Source organism: Macrotis lagotis, chromosome 3 (assembly GCF_037893015.1).
Source record: "Macrotis lagotis isolate mMagLag1 chromosome 3, bilby.v1.9.chrom.fasta, whole genome shotgun sequence".
In the NCBI taxonomy this organism is placed as follows: Eukaryota; Metazoa; Chordata; class Mammalia; order Peramelemorphia; family Peramelidae; genus Macrotis; species Macrotis lagotis.
The window spans coordinates 293448752-293459485 of NC_133660.1; the positions used below are offsets into that span (position 1 = coordinate 293448752).

General features: G+C 33.6%; 1 protein-coding gene across 1 annotated transcript; it reads right to left on the reverse strand.

Moving 5' to 3' along the window:
- Positions 1–1563: 1563 nt before the first annotated feature.
- LOC141516718 (olfactory receptor 5B12-like) lies at positions 1564–2490 on the reverse strand. Its single transcript, XM_074227711.1, has one exon. The coding sequence runs from the start codon at positions 2488–2490 to the stop codon at positions 1564–1566; it is 927 nt and encodes a 308-aa protein (XP_074083812.1).
- Between the last annotated feature and the right edge of the window lie 8244 nt (positions 2491–10734).

Consider the following 10734-nt stretch of genomic DNA (forward strand, 5'->3'; position numbering starts at 1 on the left):
TGCAATGGTGTTCTGAGGCCAGCTCCAAGTGGTATTATGTGCAAAGGCATAATTGTATTTTGAGCATGTGCATCTGGACAGTAAAAATGAATAAATGATACAAATGTGGATTTAAATTGTTTTGTTGATGATATAAATTTCAGAATATGATGGAGAAAAAATATTTAGGTGAAATTTCACATTTTGTCACATATAAATTTTTTTTTCTAGAGAGCTTAGTTTAAGCATTTGTCAGATCAACTCTTGTTATAGGCTTTTTTTTAATATGTCTTTATATTTGTATTTATTTTCCAAATAAATGCAAAGATAGTTTTCAACATTTCTTCTTTTATAAGTTTTTGTGTTCCATAATTTTCTATCAGACTCTCTTCTCACCCCATCCCATGTCAGCAAATAATCTAATATAACTTTTACTTGTAAAATCACATTTAACATAGATGGTACAGAGAGTATAGCTCCAACCCTGATGTTAGGAGGACCTGAGTTCAAATCTAGCCTCAGAAATGTATTAGTTATGTGACCTTGGACAAGTCACTTAATCCTGATTGGTATCAGGGCTGTCACCAATCTTGAAGAGTAAGTTTTATTTCCTCATTGCCTAATCTAATTCTTTCAATTTTTTTCTTTTCTTCTTGCTAAAGCTAATATTTCTAATATAATAATGAATAATAATGGTGATACTGCACATCCTTATTTCAGACCAAACATATTAGTAATACTGCTAATTTTATCCCTATTAAATATAATGCTTGTTGGTGATTTTAGATAGAAGCAGCTTATCATTTTAAGGGAAACTCCCTTTATTCATGTGCTCTCTAGTTTGTTTTTTGTAATAAAAATGGGCACTGATTTTTGTTGTGAATTCTTGAATAAGCAATGCCAGTAACTTCAAAGCTATATCTGAGAAACAGCTTTGGTCTCGAAATAATAAGTTTTTCAAAAATTTTGTAGCTGATCTTTCCTTATCTCATAAAAATCCCATCAGTAGCTGCTCTGAAATTTGATGTGAGAGGGGAGCATCTAAATGGCTTAGTAGAACGAGTACTGGACTTAGAATCAAGCAAAGTCATCTTCATGAGTCTGTCACTTCCTAGTTATATGATACCAGACAAATCCCCTTCTCCTATTTGACTTGGCTTCTTATCTGTGAGAGCTGGAGAAGAAAAGGAAAAACATTCTAGTATCTTTGACAAGTAAACAAAAACGGAGTCATGAAGAATCAGGCAAATGGAAGAACAATAACAAGAAGAGGACAGATACAGATTAGTCATTCAACATCACAATTTTATTAGAATGTACTATGAAATTCCCTTAAAATAAGGAAAGCAAGATTGGGACCTACTTGCCTATGACCACAAAATATTTAAGGACCTTAGGAAAATCTAAATTCAAGTCTCTCCTAACACCAAATCTATGACACTTTCTACTACATAATGCTGCCTTTAAAAAAAGTTTGTATTATACTTCTATGTGCATAAAGAAAAACGACCTGATTTGGAGATTAGATGCCAGAGTAGGGAAGACGCAGATTGAATTTTCTCTCGAAGAAAAAAGTGGATCTGACTAAAGTCGATGTACTCTCACAGCCTTCCCAAAGGCATTCTTGACATCTTTATTTCTTAGACTATAGACCAAAGGGTTCAACATAGGGATGACTATGGTGTAGAACACTGATGCCATTTTGTCTGAATCCATTGAATGGCTTGAGCTGGGTTGGAAGTACATGAAGATGGCTGTTCCGTAAAATATTGACACTGCTGTGAGATGGGAAGCACAAGTGGAGAAGGCTTTCTGGCGACCTTCAGCAGAACGGATTTTCAGGATGGCGATGAAAATTAACAAGTAAGAAGCAAAAATGACAAGGAATGGGAAAAAGCTAGTGAAGGAACCTAAGATAAATAATACCATCTCACTGGTATGAATATTAGAACAAGACAGAACTAAGATAGGAGGAAGATCACAGAAAAAATGATGAATTATGTTGGACCTACAAAAGGAATGGCTAAATGTGTTTCCTGTGAATATGGAGGAGGCTAGAAAGCCACAGATGTAAGCACCACTAGCCATATGTGCACATGCAGTTGATGTCATGGTGGTGGTGTAATGGAGGGGCTTACACACAGCTGCATGGCGATCATAGGCCATGCAGGCTAAGAGGAAACTTTCAGTACCAGCAAAGGCTGCAAAGAAAAACAACTGTGTAGCACAACCTTTATAGGAGATGACCTTGTCTCCTATGAGGAACCCTGCCATCACCTTGGGAGTAACTGCTGAGGAGTAGCCAATATCCACCAGAGACAAGTTACTGAGGAAAAAGTACATGGGGGTGTGGAGGCTGGAATCCCAGGAGATCAGAGCTATTAGGCCCAAATTCCCTACCAGGGTAATGAGGTAGACAATGGTGAACATTATGAAGAGAGGAACCTGAAGCTCTGGGGCATCTGTTAATCCCATAAGAATGAACTCACTGACTTCAGATCTATTCTCCATGATGTCACTTTAGAGTGATGTCATTCACCTGTAACAAAAGTGTATTAGAAAAAATTCACTATGATGAATCATTGCAAGACATAAAATAAGATCAGAAACTATCTTTTGTGAGGACTAGAAATAAGCAATTAAGGCACTGTGAACATCTAGAAAATCCAAGTCACAGCACTTTCTATAGGTCACCAAAATTCACTCATTCATTTTCTTATAAAGTGAGAAAATGCCTCATGTATTATTTCTTATTTTTTAAAAATATTTTAAAAATGTGATAATCCCCACTTCAGATAAAGAAAGAATCTTGTTTCCTGGCAAACATCAGCACAAGAAAGGGGGGGAGGGGTATACTTGGTGAGTTTTGAAGAAATAGATCTTTTCTCGTGAATATGCTTCACTTCGAAGACTAAGAGAGAAAAGAGGAATAAAAGAACAGGGAAATACTAAATAAGAGAAAAGTTAAAAAAAAAAAACAGAGGAGAAAAGGATTAAAGAAATTTGGCCAAGAGTTCACTGGGATCCTCCTTAGTCCTGGAAACATTGCAGCATTAAAATGAATCCAATTAATTGAAGTCACCATATCCAGAGTAGGAACAGTTGCCAATAGATACAAGCTATTTAGTTGTGATAATAATCTCTCAATAACATCACCATGAATCACTTAAGAATAAATAGATAATTTCTAAATGTGTTCCCTTAAGACAATCTGACCCTTTATCAATTCTCTTCTTCTGCAATGGCAGAAACCAAAGGCAACCACAAATGACGATATTTTGTCCATTCATTCATTAGATAGGTTTTTTTGGGTCCCAGAGAAATCAGTAAATTAGTTGAGTTAGCCTTCTTCACATATGAACTAAAATTTCACCTACAGAAAGTTTTTTATTGAGTTATTCATCATAATTTCAATGTCCTCCCTCTTTGGGATTCTTTAATTTTTTCTTGGATTTAATTTGAGTGTAAAAACGATATTTGCATGCTATTTTCACAGAGATTATGGACTCAATGTTAGGAACTATCTTTTACCTTTCATTGTATTTTCGATTTTTAGCTTGTTGCTGGACAAATATTTAAGAAATGCTTACTGACTCAAATCCTATGTTAACCTTCTCTTTCTGTTGACCTTGTGGCATCAAACAACTACATAGTCCATTCTCATGAACCTCTTTAAGTCCTTACAACTTGTAAGGCCATGCAACAGTTGTGCCTCAATCACTTAGTCTTAGAAAACATACATCTCTACCACCATGAGTTATTAAAAGTCTACCTGGATGCTATAAGTAGGCTGTGACATGTTATCTAGAACTATTTGCCTATTTACAAATAACTACAGTAAACAGAAGCAGAGGATCTCAAGTTAGCAAGGATACTCAAAGGTGATCTACTTCAACTCACATTGGAGATGGAGTTGCTACTCCTCAAAGTCAGCCAAAAGACAAGAAAAATTGAAAATATCTAGATAGATATTAATATAGATATGTGTATATACATATATATTTATATTTATAGCACTAATAGGACAGTGGATAATAGACCCCAATAATTCATACAAGATGGTATTAGAATCTCGAATATGCGAAAGTATAGTCAATAAATGGTTGCCAAAGAAACAAAATGACTTAAAGAAGGGAAATCATGAATTGGCTATCATTCTGATAAGCTTTTTACCCTTATTTAGATAAAGGAATAAGAATTTTGACACACTTTGATAGAGATAACTCCTGGTCAGATCTGGGGTGAATTGGATCATCTTTGGGCTTAAATTACTAACTTGAGATTCTCTGCTTCTGTTTACTACAGATATTTTTAAAGGTGCAAATTGTTCGATATAGCATGTGACAGCTTACTTAGATCTTATAAGGATAGTTTAAGCAATTATAATATTTTTAAACTGAAAAAATACTGATGTAAAGTAATCCAGGAACCACAGTGAGAAAACTTGATGGAAACATTTATATTGTGATCTATATATTACTGATGGAAGTCTTCAATTATCTAAACATCTGATTGAATATTCTCTCATTTATTTCTATTTCTCAGTACCTTTTTCCCTCTATCTCTGTCTTATCATTGGATTTCTGCATAATACTCTCTGTCTCTCCCTGTTTCTTTTTCTCTTTTCTTTGCCAGCCTACTTCTCCAAATGTGTCTCTATTATCTATATATCAATTTATCTATCATCTATCTACCTTTCTCTTTGTTAATCTGTCAATATGTCTGTCTATTTGTATATCAATCTTTCTATAACTCAAACTTTCTATAAATCAAAGAACAGTCATTATTTCTTGGTGATAATGATATATTATACAACAATATTGCAAAATAAAAGAACAAATATGAGAAAATATAATCCCCATTTGAATTTCATGAATCATGAGGAATTATTTGGTAGGACAAAACTAAATAGGAATGTTACAAGACTGAAGGAAAGGAATTAAATAATCTTTACAATTGAGATAATAAAGGAAAACAAGCAATTGTCAGTAATATATATTATGCTTGGGAAAAGTCAATAGCAGGCATTTTAGAAGAAGGATAAAGCTGAATCCTTTGAATTACTATTACAGTGAGTTCAAATATGAAGAGATAGAACTATCTCAAGAATGAAACTTTAGGGGCAGCTAGGTGGAGCAGTCAATAGAACGATGGCCCTGGAGACAAGAGGACCTAAGTTCAAATCCAGGATCAGACACTTAATAATTACCTACCTGTGTGACCTTGGCCAAGTCATTCAAACTCATTGCCTTACAAAAATAAAAAAAAATGCAATTTTAAAGTTACAGGAAGAAATTACATTTAGGCCAAACTAGAAATGAAAAAAATGTAGAAAAGAAAAAAAGGAGAGGTAACAAAATATGTTAGTTGAAACAGATATTATGTGATAGTGAGAAGAGTGAGAAGAGTGCCCAGGCTTTGTTTGAATTAAAGGTAGCCCGGGAGCATAAAGACTATAAAATATGTTATTGAAAAAAACAATGTTCTACATCTAAACTTTCTGGAGAGCAATTTGGAATTATGCCCAAAGGGCAACAAAAATGTGTGTACCCTTTGATCCAGCAACATCACTACTGGGTCTTTACCCTGAAGAGATTATAAAAAAGGGTAAAAACATCACTTGTACAAAAATATTCATAGCAGCCCTGAGTGTGGTGACAAAGAATTGGAAATTAAGTGAATGTCCTTCATTGGGAAATAGCTTAAAGAACTGTGGTATATGTATGTCATGGAACACTATTTTTTTATTAGAAACCAGGAGGGATGGGAATTCAGGGAAGCATGGAAGGATTTGCATGAACTGATGCTGAGTGAAATGAGCAGAACCAGAAAAGCACTGTACACCCTAAAACAGCAAAATGGGGGTAATGATCAACTCTGATGGACTTGCTCATTCCATCAGTGCAACAATTAGGGACAATTTTGGGCTGTGATGGAGAATGCCATCTGTATCCAGAGAAAGAACTTTCGAGTTTGAACAAAAAACACAGCCTTTTACCTTCAATTTGAGGAGGAAAAAAAATCAGTTATTATGTAATTTTGCTATTTCTTATACTTTATTTTTCTTCCTTAAGGATATGATTTCTCTCTCATCACATTCAACTTGGATCAATGTATACTATGGAAACAATGTAAAGACTAGTAGACTATCTTCTATGGGGGGGGGGGGAAGCAAGAATAGGGGGAAATTGTAAAACTCAAAATAAATTAAATCTTTCTTAAAGAAAAAACTTCACTTTGGGAAACAAACAATCAGATAAGATACTGGAGTGATTCTCAAGACTTATGATACAAATACAGTGTATTAAAAGCAAAGACAGAGGTGCTTGACTTGTATTATGTTTCTATTTTCTTGACAAAGACAATTATCTTTGGATTTAGAAGAAAAGAATAACTAATGCTTGACATCAAATATAATAAGGACTAAGCCCTATATTAGTGTAGAAAAGGGTTAGAATAGAGGAAAACACAGAAAAGTTTCATTCCTCCTTCTGTGGGGCAAGAATGATTCTTAGCTATACTGATTGTCTCTGTGACCATGGACAAGGCACCTCAACTCATAGACTCAGTTCAATCAAAAGTCAAAAAAATATAAATGCAATGACATCTATATCATAAGGCTTTTTTTGAAGAAAGACAATTTTAAAAATGCTTTAAAACATTGAAACCTACAAAATACATATATTATTATTTTAATTAAAGCTACTGCCATTATAGCTTTTAATTAAAAATATTAAAGAAGGCATAACTTTCCCAAATCCCTTGAAGTATTTTATTCTTAGTATATCCTGGATGACAGCGTGTTCATTGAAAAAGGAAATATAATAGACTAGATGAATTCTGAGATATTTTGCATCTCTGAATCAATGATCATATGACCCTTTTCCCTGGATCAATTTTAAAGATATCCATAAGTTTTCATAATATTACAGGGAAAGACCTTTGTTTAATGTGGGTAACTGACAGGTAAATAAGTAAATGAAATTTTATATCATAGATTTTAGAGAAGAACAAATATATTATCACAACTAGCAACAATAAAGAATTTTTCTTTAATATAATAGGAGCAGTATTAAATAGCAAGCAAACAGTCTTGAGTAAAATTTTGTACTATGCCACACATGTCATTTCTATAATGATATTTTTGAATCAAAAATATATAGAAGTAGTCTTTGACAATCATCTTTACTGATGTGCTCAAGGTTGGGTCTTAAGGTTCCATATCTAGAGAGAGCCCTTCTTTGTCATCAGGACTTATTTGTTTTCTTCTAAGAAATACTAAGAAATATCACTCTTTTTGAAACATGATTGATTAGGAGTGAAGATTTGGGTTGTAATCTTGCATGAATATTCACTAATTTAATCTGTGATTTCATGGACATCACTCAATACTTTTATACCACTGTCAGTTCATTTGGAAAACACGAATAATAATTTTTTTGAAAAAAAAAATCCCACTTTGATTGTGAGGAGAGTGTTTGGCAAAAATCACATACAATATACATAAAATTCACCATGATCAGTACAGGTCACTGGACTTTTTACATGATAATGTACAAGGAGGTTCTCTGAGCAACACAATGGCATAGAGGAAGTGGATGGAAGTGCTACTACAATACATTGTATTACTATACAAATGTGCTAAAGTAGAAAGTGTATTAATCTTTACATCAATGAGATGTGAATTCAAATCCCACCTCATCCTCATATTAGTTGAATATGCCTGGATAAATCACTTATGTTAATCAGACTTTAAGTATTTGTCAAAATGAGGGGGACATAAAACACTAGTATCTATCTTCAACAGTCATCTGGAAAATCCAAATGGGAAAATGGAAGCTCTTTGTAAATGTTATATAAATATGAGCTCTTATCCTTCAGAGAGAGGTCTTTATCTCACTTCAATTTTCTAACCAAATTCCTCCCTAAAAATTTAATGCAGTGCCTTGGACACAGTATGTCTTTAATTATTATCATTAGATTACATGTTCCTTTGTGTGATTGTGTAGCATCCTTCAAATGACTTCTTCAATACCCTAAAGATTCAAGCTTGAAAGCTTGAAAAACTTTTGCAAGTAGTGGAAAGAACAGGTGTTTATGGAATTATATGTTTGGATACAATTGCCATATATTATTTCATTTGGGCCCTAGGATAGCCCTATAAAAACATGACACAAGGTTTATTATGAAAAGTTTCTGAATAAGTAAAGATAAATCAAGAGACTTACCATGGAAAAGTGAGGCAGTGTCTTAAATACGGAAGCTTTTATGCAGGTCTTTCTGCCATTGTGTTCAAGAATGTTTCCCCTATATCATATTAGTGTCTATGTCAGCACTGCAGTTGAAGATTAGAGATATTCTAGAACCTCATTGACTCCAAAACTCCAAAAAGCAGAGGTAACTAGTAATTTTCTATTCAACATTTGGGCTTGAAGTTCCAAGTCTAGGAAACACATAGTCATTTTGGAGAATCTCTTCATTAATCACTGGGTAAAGGAATTCAAAGGTAATTAGCAAAAGAGAGGCCACTCCTGACCATTGTTGAGGCATCAGTGGCAATGGAGTTAGTGATACCCTCTCTAGCCCTATGTTCCATTCAGAAACTTGATGACTGAATGATGACCTGAGGAATTTAATCCACTAGCTGATTTCCCATTACTGCATTCTAGTGGAAAGCCTCAATGAAGTAGTTGAAGTTGGGTAGAGGCAGGGCCTTTTTGCCGACCTGAAAGCCTTCCATCTCTTGAGAGGGAATGTTCCCTTGGAGATACTTGGCAGTTCTATTGCTGAATCATAAACAAAACAAATCGTTAAATTCTGCTCTGACCATGGGGAAAACTACTTTTTCATAAATACTTCAGCAAATTGAGGTAGAAAGGGAACTGGGTGAATATATTGACAGAAACTGGTTTCAAGAGCTGCTTCTATAGTCTCTAGTTGGATGACAATGGTCAGGTTACTGGTCATCTCCTAGTATCAAATCATTTTTCTTTGAAAAAGGTTGAATAATCTGGGAATTGAAAAGCATCAAAATGCTTTGAAGATCAAATGTGATCCTGACCATGAAAGCAATAGATTATTGAAAATATCCCCATAAAATGAAGCAGGGAATAATATCATTCTCCTTGGTGTTAGAAAATCTGTGATGGAATTGGAAGACCCTGAAATTTTAGGCATGGAAAAACTTTATTTTCCAGTTGGTAAAATGCACAAAACAATAAACCACACCTTATGCTCACATTTCCATGGTCATTATCAGGACAGGAATTTATAAATTATAATTAATATTCTTATTGTCCTGAATATGATAGATATTCAATTTTAAAATCAGAGCTCCTAATTTCCCTATTTTTCCCTAAACCATTTCATACTTTCCTTCTTGGCTTCTTAGCTCTGAGGATATATATACCCTTAATATTTCAGTTCAAGAATAACTAAAGGCAATACTGCAATATTTGTCAAAATTTACATAAAACTTTTAATAAGTTCCTATCTGCCATTACTGAGGGTAAGATACACCAAAAGATAGTAAAAACAGTATAGAAAATTCAGAATTATTTGAATCCTTAGATTCAAGAAATATTTAATAATGATATATCATCACCTTACAAATAGTCTATCCTAAACCTCTGGCTGCCAGTATTTCCCCTACACTTCAAAACCAATGCATATTTGATATATATATATATATATTTATATTTTATATATTTATATTTATATTCACATTAATGTATATATTTACTTTTATCCAATAATACTTGGTTTCTCATAGACAGACCCTATATATTTTTCCTTGGTGTTCCCAGAACCTACACTGGACCTTTATTTAAAGTGTGGCTTCATAAATTATTGTGAAATTCAACTGATTTATCATATACTTTGAAAAACCAATATTAGCATCCTTCTCAAATTCCCAGATGGGAGAAATCCATAAAGGATAATGTTCATAGTCAGAGATCTATTTAAGATTAAACCAATAAATCTCAACCACCAGAATTTTCCACGAAATCTAACAAGATGAAATTTTGAAAAGAAAGCATGCAAAATCTTTCATTTGTATTAACTGGACTTCAGTGGCGTTTCCCACAGAAATTCTACCCCATGTTCTAACTCTCATGTTCAAGGCATATGGCATATTGCAGAGTACTGGGCCTGGAATCAGGAATACTTTACTTTAAATCCATCTTCAAACATTGTCTGTGCGATATTTGGGAAGTCATTTAACTCGTGTCTGCTCCAGTTCCCATTTCACCCAATCTTATTATGAGTAACAAATTTGAAACTGTTCCCTCACTTACATATATAAAACACTTTTTAACATTTCTTTAAAGTTTATTTTTTTTTGTTGCAGGAGTCCCTTGTGACTTTCTCTAAGAAGGTAAGAAGCCTGATTTAACTTATACAAGTTTATTTATGCAAAACACATTTCCATGTTAGTCATGTTATGAAAAAACAGACCAAAAAACCAAGAAGTAAGTAAAGAAAAGGTAGGCCTTGATTTGCATTCTGATTCCATCAGTTCTTTCCCTGGAAATGGATAGCATTTTTCATAATAAAAACTTCAGAACTGGTTTTGAGCATTGTATTGCTGAGAAAAGTTTTCATTATGAGTTTATCAGAATACAGTATTACTGTCATTTCATAGTTTTCTCATTTTTCTCCTTGTTTCACTTTATATCAAATCATATAGACCTGATTTTGTCTGAGCCCATCTAATGATGTGAGTTGACTTGTAAATTCATGAATATGATTATA

Coding starts and splice junctions, on each gene's coding strand:
- LOC141516718 (XM_074227711.1), bottom strand. CDS start 2,490: ATGGAGAATAGATCTGAAGTCAGTGAGTTCATTCTTATGGGATTAACA.